General features: G+C 45.4%; 1 protein-coding gene across 1 annotated transcript in view; it reads right to left on the bottom strand.

The window, feature by feature from the left end:
- Positions 1-14,339, bottom strand: part of TKT (transketolase) — a 42,591-nt gene extending 28,252 nt beyond the window's left edge. Inside the window, exon 1 of the mRNA XM_069736728.1 lies at positions 13,758-14,339. Within this exon, the coding sequence (XP_069592829.1) occupies positions 13,758-13,864 (107 nt within the window). The 5' untranslated portion in view covers positions 13,865-14,339. The remainder of the gene's footprint in view (positions 1-13,757) is intronic.
- Positions 14,340-19,247: the final 4,908 nt, after the last annotated feature.

Here is a 19,247-nt window from a genome sequence, read left to right as displayed (position 1 = left end):
CTTTTGGCCACAACTGTAAATCTGAATTACACCGTATATTATTTTGCAGTAACCATACCGGCTTATTCACTTTCTCCACAATTATTTCCTAATTTATGGTTATTTCGTCACTTCTTCTGTTTTTGTGCCTCTTTCAAAACAATTACATCAGGCTTCAAGTGAACTTTCTTCATTTCTGTCAGAGAAGCTTCGTACACCATGGAGAAGCCTCCAGGAATTAGTCCATAGACACAATGAATGTGACCTATGAGGCATATACAGTATACGGCGCACTCATACTTTGCTTTCTCAGTAAGATATAAATGTCTGCATCTTGTGCATTGCAGGCAGTTCAATACTGTAGACGACTGGGTCACTGTTACGGGGGTCCAGTACCTGTACTGTTACAGGGGGTCTTGTCGTGGCCGCCACTCTTACTGTCTGTGGCCCTCTAGAATTACAATGTCGGCTTTAGTATTCCCATCATCATCATCATCATTAATAATAATAATTGTCTAAGGGTCACTTCCGTCTGTCTGTCTGTCCTTCTGTCACGGTTATTCATTCGCTGATTGGTCTCGGCAGCTGCCTGTCATGGCTGCCGCGACCAATCAGCGAGGGGCACAGTCCGATTAGTCCCTCCCCTACTCCCCTGCACTCAGTGCCCGGCGCCCGCTCCGTAACAAATAAAATAAATAAATAACAATATTATTAAGTTGCATTTATAGGATACGATTATAAAAATAAAATAAATACATAAAAATAGATAACAAATAAAATAAATAAAAAATAATATTATTAAATTGTATTCATAGGATACGATTATAATAAATAAAATAAATACATAAAAATAAATAACAAGATAAATAAATTAAAAAAAAACATATTATTAAGTTGTGTTTATAGGATACGATTATAAAAATAAAATAAACATCTAAAAATACATAACAAATAAATTAAATAAAAAACAATATTATTAAGTTGTATTTATAGGACAAGATTTTGCAGCTATCGCCCCAATTATAAGACCTGGAATTACATCTTATTCTGACTCTTTGGATATAAACAGTAGGGCCCGCTGGTTATGAATGGGGACGAACGCTGGAGGGATTTCCACATATCTGGGATGTTGGGCACAGGATTAGCTGATGTGTTTGGTCAGGAGTCGGAGACAGCGGGAGCCTCGGGACATTTGGCGCACCAAGGGCGTCTTGTGTTTTTGTTATTCATTCGTTCTGACTTTGCTATTCTGTGTGAAAAAAAGCATAAATTATTGTGCTCCCAGCCGGAAGTCGCCCAGAATTTCAGGCTGAAACACACCGGAAAAGTCACAATCCATTATATCAGCGTGATCTCACCTTTCAGGTAATAAAATAATTTCTGGGACGGTTTTACTATACTTTTCTGTCCCTTATAAAGTCCCTTAACCCCTTCGTAACCTTGCGATTTTCCGTTTTCATTTTTTGCTCCCCTTCTTTCCAGAGCCATAACTTTTTTTATTTTTCTATTTTGCCATCAATGTGGCCATGCGAGGGCTTGTTTTTTGCGGGATGAGTTGTACTTCTGAATGATACAATTGGTTTTGCCATATAGTGTACTGGAAAAAGGGAAAAAATGGATATTCAGTGAAGAAAGATTTTCCCACTGCTGAGATAGGAGACGACAGTTGGTGCCTATGAGATTCTATGGAGGAGGAGGAGGAGCTGGAGGCCGACACAGACATTCTGTTGACAGTTTTCCTGAAATGACAGTTGCCGTTCTCCATAGAACTTTATAAGCACCAACTGTCATCTATCACAGTAATGTAACAATCTGTGCTCACTGGAGAGTGAGACACATTTTACCGGTGAATTCACGATTTTGAGAATAAATGATCAGTCCTGGAGGAGAAAGAAGCAGATTTTTCTGATAAGATATATTACAAATTTTTTTATTTTCATGTGGACTATTAATTTATTAAATAAATTATCAGTATGACGGTTACTTTTTAAAGGTTTCTAGATAAGGGCGAACTGCTGTGGGATGCATCACAGAGCACCTCCACATTTACTTAAGGATGATATCACTATTAAAGGGTTATTCCACCTCCGCTGACTTCCATATTGGAAGTAGTTGGAGCCGGTGATGAACGTCTCTCAGCAGACATCTAGTCCTAGATACTTTCTGCAGGTTTATCATTTTCATTATTCGTTTGTAAATGAGTATTACAGAGGGCAAATCATCAAATTTCACAATACAAACTGCTTACACAGATCTTGTGGACCTGATGAGACTGGTGTACTTACTGTGAAAATCCATGTGAGAATGGCTGCATATTCCTTTTTGAAAAGCTCTCCACCTTCCTTGACTGATTCACAGCTCCTCAGTGTGCCTCCTCCCTGCTGCTGCTGTCACACTGCTCAGTACAAGCTGCAGCTGTCAGTCAGGCTGGGTGGATGGGTGAAGATTAAATACACTGGGACTCATGAGCACTCTCACACTTTAGCTGGACCCATAAAATAATCATTTTTACACGATTCTACAGCCTTTTTTTTTTTTTTTACATATTTTTAAAGTAAACATACCAGTCTAATCAGGTCCAAAGGTTAAGTAATAATGTATACCGTTTAAATTGTGAAATCTGGTAACAGATCTGATGTAACTGATAAGTAGAGTTCCCCTTTAAAAGAGGGGGGTAAAGTGTTTATGATTAAAGCACAGTTCTTGGGCTTTTAAAGGGGCGGTCTAAGAGACAAAAAGGTCTGAATATTTTTTTTAAATGCTGCAACAATAATTTTGGTTTCACTCACATGAAGCTGCGGCCAACAGTCATGTACGGCGCCGTTCACCACGGTCCTATTTCAAGAATGTGGATGTGCAATAATTTGTGGAGGGAATGAGGGGCAATATGAAGAGGTGAATGACCGAACCATGTGCTGGGGTCATAAGTCCCAGCAAGTCGTACTGTAGTCAATCAATGTGAGCAGGCATCCTGGCAAAGAGGCGCACGATTTTCAGTAACTGTCAGGACTTTTGCATATATATATATCTACTATATAATAATTGTCTAAGGGTCACTTCCGTCTGTCTGTCTGTCACGGATATTCACTGGTCTCGCGAGACCGCTAAGTCATCTGGGTAATTTCGCAATGCATCCTGGGAACGGAAGATGGCGGTAGCCGTGCTCGTATCGCCGGAGCTTCGGTGGATCCCGCTGGAGGGTGAGTATATCACTATTTTTTATTTTAATTATTTTTTTAACAGGGATATGGTGCCCACACTGCTGTATACTACGTGAGCAGTGTTACATACCGCGTGGCTCTGTGCTGTATACTACATAGGCAGTGTGATATACTATGTGGGCTGTGCTATATACTGCGTGGGCTGTGCTATATACTGCGTGGGCTGTGCTGTATATTACGTGGCCACTGTTATGTACTGCGTGGGCAGTGTTATATACTACGTGGCTGGGCAATATACTACGTGGCTCTGTGCTTTATACTACATAGCTGGGCAGTATACTACGTGACTGGGCAATATACTACGTGACTGGGCAATATACTGCGTGGCTGGGCAATATACTACGTGGCCACTGTTATATACTGCGTGGGCTGCACTATATACTACGTGGCTGGGCAATATACTGCGTGGCTGGGCAATATACTACGTGGCCACTGTTATATACTGCGTGGGCTGCACTATATACTACGTAGCTGGGCAATATACTACGTGGCTCTGTGCTGTATACTACGTGGCTGTGCAATATACTACGTCGCTGTGCAATATACTACGTGACTGGGCAATATACTACGTAGCTGGGCAATATACTACGTAGCTGGGCAATATACTACGTGGCTGGGCAATATACTACGTGGCTGGGCAATATACTACGTAGCTGGGCAATATACTACGTGGCTGGGCAATATACTACGTCACTGGGCAATATACTACGTGGCTGGGCAATATACTACGTGGACATGCATATTCTAGAATACCCGATGCGTTAGAATCGGACCACGATCTAGTATATATATATAGATAGATATATATATATATATATATATATATATATATATATAGATATATATATATATAGATAGATATATATATATATATATATATATCTATATATATATATATAGTACAGACCAAAAGTTTGTACACACCTTCTCATTTAAAAATTTTTCTGCATTTTCATGACTATGAAAATTGTACATTCACACTGAAGGCATCAAAACTATGAATTAACACACGTGGAATTATATACTTAACAAATAAGTGTGAAACAACTGAAATTATGTCTTATATTCTAGGTTCTTCAAAGTAGCCACCTTTGATGACTGCTTTGCACACTCTTGGCATTCTCTTGATGAGCTTCAAGAGGTAGTCACTGGGAATGGTTTTCACTTCACAGCTGTGTCCTCTCAGGTTTAATAAGTGGGATTTCTTGCCTTATAAATGAGGTTGGGACCATCAGTTGTGTTGTGCAGAAGTCTGGTGGATACACAGCAGATAGTCCTACTGAATAGACTGTTAGAATTTGTATTATGGCAAGAAAAAAGCAGCTAAGTAAAGAAAACGAGTGGCCATCATTACTTTAAGAAATGAAAGTCAGTCAGTCCGAAAAATTGGGAAAACTTTAAAAGTGTCCCCAAGTGCAGTGGCAAAACCCATCAAGTGCTACAAAGAAACTGGCTCACATGAGGACCATCCCAGGAGAGGAAGACCAAGAGTCACCTCTGCTTCTGAGGACAAGTTTATCCGAGTCACCAGCCTCAGAAATCGCAGGTTAACAGTAGCTCAGATTAGAGACCAGGTCAATGCCACACAGCGTTCTAGCAGCAGACACATCTCTACAACAACTGTTAAGAGGAGACTTTGTGCAGCAGGCCTTCATGGTAAAATAGCTGATAGGAAACCACTGCTAAGGACAGGCAACAAGCAGAAGAGACTTGTTTGGGCTAAAAAACACAAGGAATGGACATTAGACCAGTGGAAATCTGTGCTTTGGTCTGAGGAGTCCAAATTTGAGATCTTTGGTTCCAACCACCGTGTCTTTGTGCGATGCAGAAAAGGTGAACGGATGGACTCTACGTGCCTGGTTCCCACCGTGAAGCATGGAGGAGGAGGTGTGATGGTGTGGGGGTGCTTTGCTGGTGACACTGTTGGGGATGTATTCAAAATTGAAGGCATACTGAACCAGCATGGCTACCACAGCATCTTGCAGCGGCATGCTATTCCATCCGGTTTGCGTTTAGTTGGACCATCATTTATTTTTCAACAGGACAATGACCCCAAACACACCTCCCGGCTGTGTAAGGGCTATTTGACCATGAAGGAGAGTGATGGGGTGCTACACCAGATGACCTGGCCTCCAGTCACCAGACCTGAACCCAATCGAGATGGTTTGGGGTGAGCTGGACCGCAGAGTGAAGGCAAAAGGGCCAACAAGTGCTAAGCATCTCTGGGAACTCCTTCAAGATTGTTGGAAGACCATTCCTGGTGACTACCTCTTGAAGCTCATCAAGAGAATGCCAAGAGTGTGCAAAGCAGTCATCAAAGCAAAAGGTGGCTACTTTGAAGAACCTAGAATATAAGACATAATTTCAGTTGTTTTACACTTTTTTGTTAAGTATATAATTCCACAAGTGTTAATTCATAGTTTTGATGCCTTCAGTGTGAATGTACAATTTTCATAGTCATGAAAATACAGAAAATCTTTAAATGAGAAGGTGTGTCCAAACTTTTGGTCTGTACTGTATATATAATTTTATTTTTTTTATTATTTTTTTTTTACAATGGGTCTCAATGGAGGACGGCTGCATAGGTATTCATCCTTAGGCTAGGTTCACACATTGCGTTTTTGCTGCGTTTTTTTCCAACCGTTTTTGTGCAAATTTTCAGCTGCGCTTCCCAGCACCAGCAAAGTCAATGATCTTTCAGAAATCTCATGCATACACCTTGTTTTTTTTTTCCTGTTTTTTTTCAAAGAGCTTGATTTTTGCAGAATGCAGCGTGTCCCTTCTTTCAGCGTTTTTTTGCAGCGATTTCAATAGGTAATGCAAAAAACACTGCAAAAAAAACGCAGTTGCCAGGTTTTGCTGCATTTTTTGGTGCCAAAACCTGATTATTAATGAATCAGAATTTTTTTTTTTATTTAGGCACTAAACTTTATCAGCATGCACAAGAGCCGAAAGTACCCTGACAAAACCGCAGGGGAAAAAAAAAAAAAAAAAAGCTCCAAAAACGCAGCAAAAACTAAACGAAACCTACTAATCTCGGCATAAAAAAAAAGCATCAGAAACGCAACGTGTGAACTTAGACATAGTGTGGCCGGTGTTATGCGCATTCCTCCTGTGCTCGACAGCATATATAGGGGCAGTGCCCATAGTCTGTTTCTCTCTCTTTATAACATATTTATTATTATATTATAATATAATTATGTATTTACAAATAAAAGAAGGAAAAGCAGCACAAGTCCAACACAGCGAGTGACACTCGCCCCATAGCTGTAGCCCAAACAAGGAAGAAAAAAGCCAAAAAATGCAGTCAGCGCATTTTAGATGCAAAATAAATAAATAAATAAAAAACATGGTAAATATATATTATTTATTACCCTCCTTTAATCTGGCATCCGTGAATCTGACTGATGCCGGATTATCGGACTTTTCCATGGTTGCACACATGGTACATTTCCTTTCTATGTGCAGTGATTAGATGATATGATCCCTCCCAGGTCGGCACTCCCTTTTCTGGGACAGGTAATCGCATAGTTTCACTTCTTACACAAGGAGGACGGTCGGTATTTTCGGCATTATTTCCTGGTCACCATTGATATTTCCTTGTGTCACTGGCTCCATTATATTCAGGACAGATAATTCACATGTGATCATTCTGCACACTTCAATATGAGGACACGTTACACCTCCTTAAGCTTCCTTATACTCACTTTTGGGCACAGTCAAGTGTTGAGGAATTGCATTGTGAGCGATTGTCTAGCAGTATGGAATATAAAAAAATCACTCAAATAGCAAGTACTGAAATAAAAGCTTTAAAACATTTCTCTTTATAAAAAAAAAAATGAGTATAATTGGACCACCATGATCTGAAATGCCTAAAGATTTGGGGGTAGAACAAAATTAAAATTAAAGGGATTGTCCACTTTTATTTGTTATGTATTTGGGGCTTAAAAACATTTTTGCAAATGAGATTCATAAATTTTTTTTTTTTTTACTCCCTTTGCTTCTATGGCCTCCGTGTTGCACGAACTATTCCTGGCTGCAGAATGAGTCAACTGAGGGTCCGTCAGTGAGCCCACATTCATAGTGTAATAGGGATTTTGTAACCCTTTTATCTGTCTTTTTCGGAGTTCCTCAAGGTTGATTTTTGACCACATCAAAGTTGAAGGAGAGATGAATCAAAGAGCCTCTAAATACCAAATGGTGCAAACATTTTACAAAAATTTAATTGTACAAATTATTTTTAGCCCCAAATGCATACATTTACGTAAAAAAAAAAAATTACCCATGAAAATCGACAACCCCTTTTATTAGGTTTTATTGTCGACTTTTCTAGGAGGGTGTTTATGATGGGAACATTAAGGTCCAATTCCAAGATGATCAGGGCTCCCGTCCGTTTTTTCCTGGTACCAGAGGGGAAACTGATGACATAAAACAGATCACATGGTTTCCTACGGGGCCAGATTTGTGTCCGCTGTCATTAATTGTCATGCCAAACATCCCTTTAATGCAATATTCACAAGATATTATTACAGTAAATTATCCCCAATTTATTAGGGGACAATTTACTGATTAGTGGGGGTCGGACTGCTCGGACCCCCAGTCACTCCGAGAACCTGGCTATTTCCATCAATCCCAGAGAATAGAGCCGAGGTCGGCCATCTCCGCACTCCCACCCCAGCGCAGTCCTCAGGACTGTCGGAGGCTCCAGGGGTCGGACCCTGAGCGATCACTCAGGTATCCCCCAATACTATGGACTGGGTCGGAATGGAGACAAAAATCTTCCTGAACATTTCTCCGTCCAGAAGCATCAAACTCACAACCTTTTCATCAGTTGGGTTCTGCCCAGAAAATGGGGTCTACTGGGCCCCGTCATGTGTCACATACAGGGGGCTCAGCTGCCTTACTACATGGTACTGATCCTACAACACGCAGATATGGCCAGAATGGCACCTGCTACATTTACTAGTGTGTGCAGGGAGGGAGGGAGGGAGGGATGGAGGGATAACAGAGAGATAATTAATAGATAGATAATAGATAGATAATAGATAGATAATAGATAGATAATAGAGAGATAGATAATAGAGATAGATAATAGATAGATAGATAGATAGATAATAGAGAGATAGATAGATAGATAATAGATAGATAGATAATAGATAGATAGATAGATAGATAGATAGATAGATAGATAGATAATAGATAGATAATAAATAGATAATAGATAGATAATAAATAGATAGATAGATAATAGATAGATAGATAGATAGATAGATAATAGATAGATGATAGATAGATAGATGATAGATAGATAATAGATAGATAGATGATAGATAGATGATAGATAGATAGATAGATAGATAGATAGATAGATAGATAGATAGATAGATAGATAGATGATAGATAGATAATAGATAGATAGATAATAGATAGATAATAAATAGATAGATAGATAGATAATAGATAGATAGATGATAGATAGATAATAGATAGATAGATAGATAGATAATAGATAGATAGATGATAGATAGATAGATAGATAGATAGATAGATAGATAGATAGATAGATAGATAGATAGATAGATGATAGATAGATAGATAGATAGATAGATAGATAGATAGATGATAGATAGATAGATAGATAATAGATAGATGATAGATAGATGATAGATAGATAGATAGATAGATGATAGATAGATAGATAGATAATAGATAATAGATAGATAGATGATAGATGATAGATAGATAGATGATAGATAGATAGATAGATAGATAGATAGATAGATAGATAGATAGATAGATAGATAATAGATAGATAGATGATAGATAGATAGATAGATAGATGATAGATAGATAGATAGATAATAGATAGATAGATAGATAGATAGATAGATAGATAGATAGATAGATGATAGATAGATAGATAGATAGATAGATAGATAGATAGATAGATGATAGATAGATAGATAGATAATAGATAGATAGATGATAGATAGATAGATGATAGATAGATAATAGATAGATAGATAGATAATAGATAATAGATAGATAGATAGATGATAGATAGATGATAGATAGATAGATAGATAGATAGATAGATAGATAGATAGATAGATAGATGATAGATAGATGATAGATAGATAGATAGATAATAGATAGATAGATAGATAGATAGATAGATAGATAGATAGATAGATAATAGATAGATGATAGATAAATAGATAGATAATAGATAGATAGATAGATAGATAATAGATCGATAGATAGATAATAGATGTATAGATAGATAGATAGATGATAGATAGATAGATAGATAGATAGATAGATAGATAGATAGATACTGTATAAAGCTCCAATATTTTTTGTGTCAGAATCAAAGTTTAAGCTATCAGTAAGTTCCACCTCCTCATCCATCTTCCACCATAAGAACAGAACAGTGAGGTGACAGCAGGTTTACACAGGTGAAACGTGGGCCCACAAAGCTAATGTTCCTGGAGGCCCTTGTCACCCTGTCACCGGCTGTGTACTGTGTCTGTCTCTGTCACCGGCTGTGTACAGTGTCTGTCTCTGTCACCGGCTGTGTACAGTGTCTGTCTCTGTCACCGGCTGTGTACTGTGTCTGTCTCTGTCACCGGCTGTGTACAGTGTCTGTCTCTGTCACCGGCTGTGTACAGTGTCTGTCTCTGTCACCGGCTGTGTACTGTGTCTCTGTCACCGGCTGTGTACAGTGTCTGTCTCTGTCACCGGCTGTGTACTGTGTCTGTCTCTGTCACCGGCTGTGTACTGTGTCTGTCTCTGTCACCGGCTGTGTACTGTGTCTGTCTCTGTCACCGGCTGTGTACTGTGTCTGTCTCTGTCACCGGGTGTGTACAGTGTCTGTCTCTGTCACCGGCTGTGTAGTGTCTGTCTCTGTCACCGGCTGTGTACAGTGTCTGTCTCTGTCACCGGCTGTGTACTGTGTCTGTCTCTGTCACCGGGTGTGTACAGTGTCTGTCTCTGTCACCGGCTGTGTACTGTGTCTGTCTCTGTCACCGGGTGTGTACAGTGTCTGTCTCTGTCACCGGCTGTGTACAGTGTCTGTCTCTGTCACCGGCTGTGTAGTGTCTGTCTCTGTCACCGGCTGTGTACAGTGTCTGTCTCTGTCACCGGCTGTGTACAGTGTCTGTCTCTGTCACCGGGTGTGTACAGTGTCTGTCTCTGTCACCGGCTGTGTAGTGTCTGTCTCTGTCACCGGCTGTGTACAGTGTCTGTCTCTGTCACAGGCTGTGTACAGTGTCTGTCTCTGTCACCGGCTGTGTACAGTGTCTGTCTCTGTCACCGGCTGTGTACAGTGTCTGTCTCTGTCACCGGGTGTGTACTGTGTCTGTCTCTGTCACCGGGTGTGTACTGTGTCTGTCTCTGTCACCGGCTGTGTACTGTGTCTCTGTCACCGGCTGTGTACTGTGTCTCTGTCACCGGGTGTGTACTGTGTCTGTCTCTGTCACCGGGTGTGTACTGTGTCTGTCTCTGTCACCGGCTGTGTACTGTGTCTCTGTCACCGGCTGTGTACTGTGTCTCTGTCACCGGCTGTGTACAGTGTCTGTCTCTGTCACCGGGTGTGTACTGTGTCTGTCTCTGTCACCGGGTGTGTACTGTGTCTGTCTCTGTCACCGGGTGTGTACTGTGTCTGTCTCTGTCACCGGGTGTGTACTGTGTCTGTCTCTGTCACCGGGTGTGTACAGTGTCTGTCTCTGTCACCGGCTGTGTACTGTGTCTGTCTCTGTCACCGGCTGTGTACAGTGTCTGTCTCTGTCACCGGGTGTGTACTGTGTCTGTCTCTGTCACCGGGTGTGTACTGTGTCTGTCTCTGTCACCGGGTGTGTACTGTGTCTGTCTCTGTCACCGGCTGTGTACTGTGTCTGTCTCTGTCACCGGCTGTGTACAGTGTCTGTCTCTGTCACCGGGTGTGTACTGTGTCTGTCTCTGTCACCGGGTGTGTACTGTGTCTGTCTCTGTCACCGGGTGTGTACTGTGTCTGTCTCTGTCACCGGGTGTGTACTGTGTCTGTCTCTGTCACCGGGTGTGTACTGTGTCTGTCTCTGTCACCGGCTGTGTACTGTGTCTGTCTCTGTCACCGGCTGTGTACTGTGTCTGTCTCTGTCACCGGGTGTGTACTGTGTCTGTCTCTGTCACCGGCTGTGTACTGTGTCTGTCTCTGTCACCGGCTGTGTACAGTGTCTGTCTCTGTCACCGGGTGTGTACTGTGTCTGTCTCTGTCACCGGGTGTGTACTGTGTCTGTCTCTGTCACCGGCTGTGTACTGTGTCTGTCTCTGTCACAGGCTGTGTACAGTGTCTGTCTCTGTCACCGGGTGTGTACTGTGTCTGTCTCTGTCACCGGCTGTGTACAGTGTCTGTCTCTGTCACCGGCTGTGTACAGTGTCTGTCTCTGTCACCGGGTGTGTACTGTGTCTGTCTCTGTCACCGGCTGTGTACTGTGTCTGTCTCTGTCACCGGCTGTGTACAGTGTCTGTCTCTGTCACCGGGTGTGTACTGTGTCTGTCTCTGTCACCGGGTGTGTACTGTGTCTGTCTCTGTCACCGGCTGTGTACTGTGTCTGTCTCTGTCACCGGCTGTGTACAGTGTCTGTCTCTGTCACCGGGTGTGTACTGTGTCTGTCTCTGTCACCGGGTGTGTACTGTGTCTGTCTCTGTCACCGGGTGTGTACTGTGTCTGTCTCTGTCACCGGGTGTGTACTGTGTCTGTCTCTGTCACCGGGTGTGTACTGTGTCTGTCTCTGTCACCGGCTGTGTACTGTGTCTGTCTCTGTCACCGGCTGTGTACTGTGTCTGTCTCTGTCACCGGGTGTGTACTGTGTCTGTCTCTGTCACCGGCTGTGTACTGTGTCTGTCTCTGTCACCGGCTGTGTACAGTGTCTGTCTCTGTCACCGGGTGTGTACTGTGTCTGTCTCTGTCACCGGGTGTGTACTGTGTCTGTCTCTGTCACCGGCTGTGTACTGTGTCTGTCTCTGTCACAGGCTGTGTACAGTGTCTGTCTCTGTCACCGGGTGTGTACTGTGTCTGTCTCTGTCACCGGCTGTGTACAGTGTCTGTCTCTGTCACCGGCTGTGTACAGTGTCTGTCTCTGTCACCGGGTGTGTACTGTGTCTGTCTCTGTCACCGGGTGTGTACTGTGTCTGTCTCTGTCACCGGCTGTGTACTGTGTCTGTCTCTGTCACCGGCTGTGTACAGTGTCTGTCTCTGTCACCGGGTGTGTACTGTGTCTGTCTCTGTCACCGGGTGTGTACTGTGTCTGTCTCTGTCACCGGGTGTGTACTGTGTCTGTCTCTGTCACCGGCTGTGTACTGTGTCTGTCTCTGTCACAGGCTGTGTACAGTGTCTGTCTCTGTCACCGGGTGTGTACTGTGTCTGTCTCTGTCACCGGGTGTGTACTGTGTCTGTCTCTGTCACCGGCTGTGTACTGTGTCTGTCTCTGTCACAGGCTGTGTACAGTGTCTGTCTCTGTCACCGGGTGTGTACTGTGTCTGTCTCTGTCACCGGCTGTGTACAGTGTCTGTCTCTGTCACCGGCTGTGTACAGTGTCTGTCTCTGTCACCGGGTGTGTACTGTGTCTGTCTCTGTCACCGGCTGTGTACTGTGTCTGTCTCTGTCACCGGCTGTGTACAGTGTCTGTCTCTGTCACCGGGTGTGTACTGTGTCTGTCTCTGTCACCGGGTGTGTACTGTGTCTGTCTCTGTCACCGGCTGTGTACTGTGTCTGTCTCTGTCACCGGCTGTGTACAGTGTCTGTCTCTGTCACCGGGTGTGTACTGTGTCTGTCTCTGTCACCGGGTGTGTACTGTGTCTGTCTCTGTCACCGGGTGTGTACTGTGTCTGTCTCTGTCACCGGGTGTGTACTGTGTCTGTCTCTGTCACCGGGTGTGTACTGTGTCTGTCTCTGTCACCGGCTGTGTACTGTGTCTGTCTCTGTCACCGGCTGTGTACTGTGTCTGTCTCTGTCACCGGGTGTGTACTGTGTCTGTCTCTGTCACCGGCTGTGTACTGTGTCTGTCTCTGTCACCGGCTGTGTACAGTGTCTGTCTCTGTCACCGGGTGTGTACTGTGTCTGTCTCTGTCACCGGGTGTGTACTGTGTCTGTCTCTGTCACCGGCTGTGTACTGTGTCTGTCTCTGTCACAGGCTGTGTACAGTGTCTGTCTCTGTCACCGGGTGTGTACTGTGTCTGTCTCTGTCACCGGCTGTGTACAGTGTCTGTCTCTGTCACCGGCTGTGTACAGTGTCTGTCTCTGTCACCGGGTGTGTACTGTGTCTGTCTCTGTCACAGGCTGTGTACAGTGTCTGTCTCTGTCACCGGGTGTGTACAGTGTCTGTCTCTGTCACCGGCTGTGTACAGTGTCTGTCTCTGTCACCGGCTGTGTACAGTGTCTGTCTCTGTCACCGGCTGTGTACTGTGTCTCTGTCACCAGCAGTATTTGCCCCGGGCGGAGCCGCTGGTGACCGGCACATGGCGCACACCTGGGCAGGGGTAGAACATGGCTGCACAGGTGACCGGCACCTCACTCACCCGGAGCCGGCCGCAGTGGTGGCCCTGATGGACAGGATCCGCAGCCGGTTGGCCGTGTCCTTCAGCGCCTGCAGCGTCTGCTGGTCGGGCTTGTGATAATCCGCCATGGTAAAGCTGTGACTGCGGGGATTAGTGAGGAGCGTGCGGCACTGACAGCTGCAGACACCCGGGGACAGCGCGCCCTGCTCAATATAGGCAGAGGGCGGCACCGGGGGCCGGGCACAGAGGAGGCCGGGCACAGGCAGGACCTAGAGGAGGCCGGGCACAGAGGAGGCCGGGCACAGAGGAGGCAGGCCACTGGCAGGGCCCAGAGGAGGCAGGGCACAGAGGAGGCCGGGCACAGGCAGGGCCCAGAGGAGGCCGGGCACAGAGGAGGCCGGGCACAGGCAGGGCCCAGAGGAGGCCGGGCACAGAGGAGGCCGGGCATAGGCAGGGCCCAGAGGAGGCCGGGCACAGGCAGGGCGCAGAGGAGGCCGGGCACAGAGGAGGCCGGGCATAGGCAGGGCCCAGAGGAGGCCGCGCACAGGCAGGGCGCAGAGGAGGCCGGGCACAGAGGAGGCCGGGCACAGGCAGGGCCCAGAGGAGGCCACCGTCACTGAGGGGAAGTGCGGGGACACTCAGGAGCTTCCTGATATGTCACATACACAGTGTACACTACAGGGGGTGTAATATATAAATATATACACTACAGGGGTTATATACACCCATATATACATACACACTCCCTGACTAGACAAGAATCAGGCAGGATTTGGGCCACAATTTCAGAGATCACAGGATGGATGGACGTTAATGATACAATAATGGTGACAAAATGGAAACATTGTCAGAATGTCTTGATTTATTTGGTATTGAGCATTAGCTCCACGTGCAGAAATTCCCGCTCTTCTACGTCTCGGCTGCCATCGGTGGGGTTATCAATGGTTGTCAGAGGAATGTTCTGCCGCACTAAAGACACGTGAGTAAATCATCAAGATCCATCGCTGGCAGCTTCCTTCAATAACCGACCTATAACGTCCTAGATGTGCTCAATGGGAGACAAGTCTGGTGATGCTGCAGGCCATGGGAGCAGGGTTTGGCCATGGGAGATGGGAGCAGGTTTAGGCGATGGGAGCAGGTTTAGGCCATGGGAGATGGGAGCAGGTTTAGGCCATGGGAGATGGGAGCAGGTTTAGGCCATGGCAGATGGGAGCAGGTTTAGGAGATGGGAGCAGGTTTAGAAGATGGGAGCAGGTTTAGGCCATGAGAGATGGGAGCAGGTTTAGGCCATGGGAGATGGGAGCAGGTTTAGGCCATGGCAGATGGGAGCAGGTTTAGGAGAAGGGAGCAGGTTTAGGCCATGAGAGATGGGAGCAGGGTTAGGCCATGGGAGCAGTTAGCAGGGTTAGGCCATGGGAGATGGGAGCAGGGTTAGGAGATGGGAGCAGGTTTAGGCCATGGGAGATGGGAGCAGGGTTAGGCCATGGCAGATGGGAGCAGGGTTAGGAGATGGGAGCATGTTTAGGAGATGGGAGCAGGTTTAGGCCATGGGAGATGGGAGCAGGGTTAGGCCATGGGAGCAGGTAGCAGGGTTAGTCCATGGGAGCAGGTAGCAGGGTTAAGCCATGGGAGCAGGATTAGGCCATGCAGGCTGCTCACAGCTGCACAATGTACATGCGGGCCTGGCATTGTGTTGAAGAATGGCTCCTGGCACTTTGGAGAAATGGACGGACCACTGGTTTTACCATCAAAGCAATATAATGCCGTGCTGTTAGTGTACCTGGAGTGAACACTAGAGAGGTCCGAATACTGTAGATTATACCTTTATCCTGGGAGTAGGACCAGTGCGATGTTCCCTTGTGAAGGCCTCTTCTCACACCACTTATGGTGCAGAGTGAGACGACAATGGAGGATGGAATGGAGGTCTGTCCTTTTGAGGCATGAATCCCACCTTTGTCTTGCATGCAATGATATATGGAGATTGGTCTGGAGACCACCCGGGGCATGGACCTTCATGAGGGAATGTCACCAGTCCTACTCCCAGGATTACGGCGTGGTGTGGCATAATGTATAGTGGTCTCTTGAAAACCTTCTGATGAGAAAAAAATATCTGCATGAAAATTAAAGCATGCTGCAGATGTTCACCTTGTAGTGGAGAACAATTTGTCAGCTTTATGCTGCTCCATCACACCCAGGATGTTGTATACTGAAACACTGTGGAGTTTTAGAGCAATCCCAGCCGGGGACTGTGTCTTGGATGATTAATCCAAGGGAGGTCCCTGGCGGCCTCGCCCTGCCACGGTCGATTTGACCGACAGGGAGAGACTTCTCAGGGAACTGGAGCAGGGTGGGTAGATGTCGGCCATAGATCTACCTTGGACTAATCATCCAGGACACAGTCCATAGCGTACCAGGGTACAACATCCTTGCTGTAATTGAGCAGTCAGCTTCTGGTCCATGCTAGCCCGTGGATCAGGTAGCATAAAACCGATGACCGGCTTCCTTTAAATCCACAGTGGAAATTTTCTGCAAAATATGAATGTGGCCACAGTCTTAGATTTACAATAAGACACACCTAGCACCAATATTGGTGAGGATACACTAGAAAGTTGATGAACGGGTGCCAATTCCTTCTGGTGGAACCTCCGCTATTGTACAACCGAAGAAAAAAAATGATTTTCCGGCACTTCCATCCATAAAATCAGGAATATTCCTATGACTAAGGGCGTAGTATAAGCCAGAAATACATACGGTCTTATCCTCATGATGGATCCTTCTGTTTTTAAACAAATCTCTAATAAAAAGATTGAATTTATGGAGGAAAGTGCCGGAAAATCCCTTATTATTCGGTTGCACAATAGCGCAAGTTCCACCAGAAGGAATTGGCGCCCATTCATCAACTTGAACAAAACCGCTAAGCATCATGCCCCATTGTAAGATCCTGCAAACATGGCTAAGACCAACTTTACTTCTCCTTCCCCCTAGAGAACAAACCTCAAACTGCCATCTACCCCCTGACCCAAAACTGAGACCCCGTTAGAGAACATGTGTGGCCAAACATCCCTGGCCCACGGTGAGCAATTGATGGCCAGGATGGCTTCTATTTTTTTTTAAAAAAAGGGGTCATCTCGGTGAAGAAAATAACCATTTGGCGCCATGTTAATATTCACATTAATTTTGGGTTGGGTGCACGGTCCTAGTTTCTAATGAGGACGCAGTGGTTCATGGACACGTTTCCAGGACGCTCACCACACTGTGTGTAATGCTTTCTCAATGGACCTGCCGGTATTGCATTTCCCATTGCTCCACACTTCCTCCCCATGATGAGACAATCTTATAACTGGCTGCAGAAGTGCAATCCTTATAATAAACCAGGGTTTTAATGTTTATAGAAAGTCATTTATAAGTCAGTAGTAAACGTGCAATGTGCTCCTCCATAACGAAGAACATTCTGCAGAGTCATCCTAGATGGCACAATCCTGCTCGATTACATTACAAGCAAGTGCGACATGATCCTGCAGTTTTATGCAGCAGACGGCTTTCATTTGTGGACTGGAGACATGAGAAGCTGGAAAAAATTATACTATGGAAATGGAAATGAGGTTGTCAAAAAGCATAAAAACCCCCGGATAAATTAAAGACGGTATTTGGTCTATGCAGACAATGGGAAAAAGGCAACTTTTATACTAGAATGAATAACACCGGGCATTATGGACACTATACAATGAGATATGACCCAATATGGCAGCACGATGCCTACAAGCAGGCATGGACTGGTCATTCGGAGGACCGGTGAATCCCCCGGTGGGCCCCTGTGAAGGAGTGAGCGACCCACGCCTACATAAACAGTGCTAATACTCTTGATTTACTACTTACAGACAGAGGCAGCATCTAACTATTCATTAGCAGACCACTCAGTTTGTTATTATATAGAAACATAAGTATTTTATATATTATGGTCAGGTTATTTTTGCATGGAGCAGAACAGTTTGGCCCCAGTTGCAACGTTACTGGTGGGCAATTGGCATTCCAGTAAGAATCCACTACTAGGACAACCCCCTTCTTGATCAAAATGTTTGACACCAATAAAATTTAAAAAAAATGTATGCTCCCCTCTTGTGCCGCACTGTTGGCACTAGTGGACCCGGGACTTTCGTGCGGTTACATGACACGTTGTGCCTGGCCCCCAATCAGTGCTGGCGTCACAGTCTCCTGTCGAATTCAATAAGAAGAGGAAGCCCGGGCTGCAGCTGATCTAGGAGCAGATTGGGCGCCGGGCACAACGTGTCGTACAAACGCACAGTAGCCAGGAGACTCGCGTCTCCGCAAAAGAAATAGAAATGCTGCTGTCTGGAAAGATGTGCTGCCTGTCAGTCTCTGCGGGTGAGCGGCGGGAGCATAGTGGGCATGAGATTTCTTGAAATCTAAGCATGCAGCGTCCAAACTGAAGCAACTCCAGATTGTGTGCACATACCCTTAAACAGCACAATGTAACTCCAAGTCACACTTCTGTGAAACCAACCTGTCCAGTTATGAAGTAACACCGATTGTGAATCAATTTCTCCTGCTGTTGTGCAAATGGAACAGACATCAGCTAGAAATGATCGGCGATTAGCAAGACAACCCCTATAAAAGAGCGGTTCTGCAGGGGGTGACCACAGACCATTTCTCTGTTCTCATCCTTTTTGGCTGTTTTGGTCACTTTTATATTTTCTCATTGCTCTCACCCCTAGAGATACAATAGCAGGAGCCGGTGTCTACAACGCACAGAATTTGCTCAGGGAGTGTAAGCTGTGGCAAGAAGGGTAGCTGTGTCTGTCAGCACAGTGTCCAGAGCATGGAGCAGGTACCAGGCCAGTACACCAGGAGACTGTAAGAGGGCAACAAACCAGCAAAATGACATTCACCAGGCCACTAACATCCATGTGTCTTCTCAAACTGTCAGAAACAGACTCCATGCGGGTGGTATGAGAGCCCGACGTCCACAAGTGAGTGCTGTGCTTACAGCCCAACACCCACCAGGACAATTGGCATTTGCCAGCGAACACCCAGATTGGCAGATTAGACATTGGCGCCCTGTGCTCTTCACAGATGACAGCAGGTTCACACTGAGCACATGTGACAGAGACTGGAGACGCCGCAAAAAACATTCTGCCTGCTACATCCTTCAGCATGACCAGTTTGGCAGTGGGTCAGTAATGGTGTGGGGTGGCATTTCTTTGGAGGGCCGCACAGCCCTCCATGTGCTCACCAGACTGCCATTAGGTACCAAGATGAGATCCTCAGACCCCTTGTGAGACCATATGCTGGTGTGGTTGGCCCTGGGTTCCTCCTAATGCAGGACAATGCCAGACCTCATGTGGCCGGAGTGTATCAGCAGTTCCTGCAGGATGAAGGCATTGAAGCTATGGACTGGCCCGCCCGTTCCCTAGAGCTAAATCCAATAGAACACATCTGGGACACCATGTCTTGCACCATCCACCACAGACTGTCCAGGAGTTGGCGGATGCT

The sequence above is a fragment of the Ranitomeya imitator genome, chromosome 8, assembly GCF_032444005.1.
Source record: "Ranitomeya imitator isolate aRanImi1 chromosome 8, aRanImi1.pri, whole genome shotgun sequence".
NCBI lineage: Eukaryota > Metazoa > Chordata > Amphibia > Anura > Dendrobatidae > Ranitomeya > Ranitomeya imitator.
This window is presented reverse-complemented; position numbering and strand designations above follow the sequence as displayed.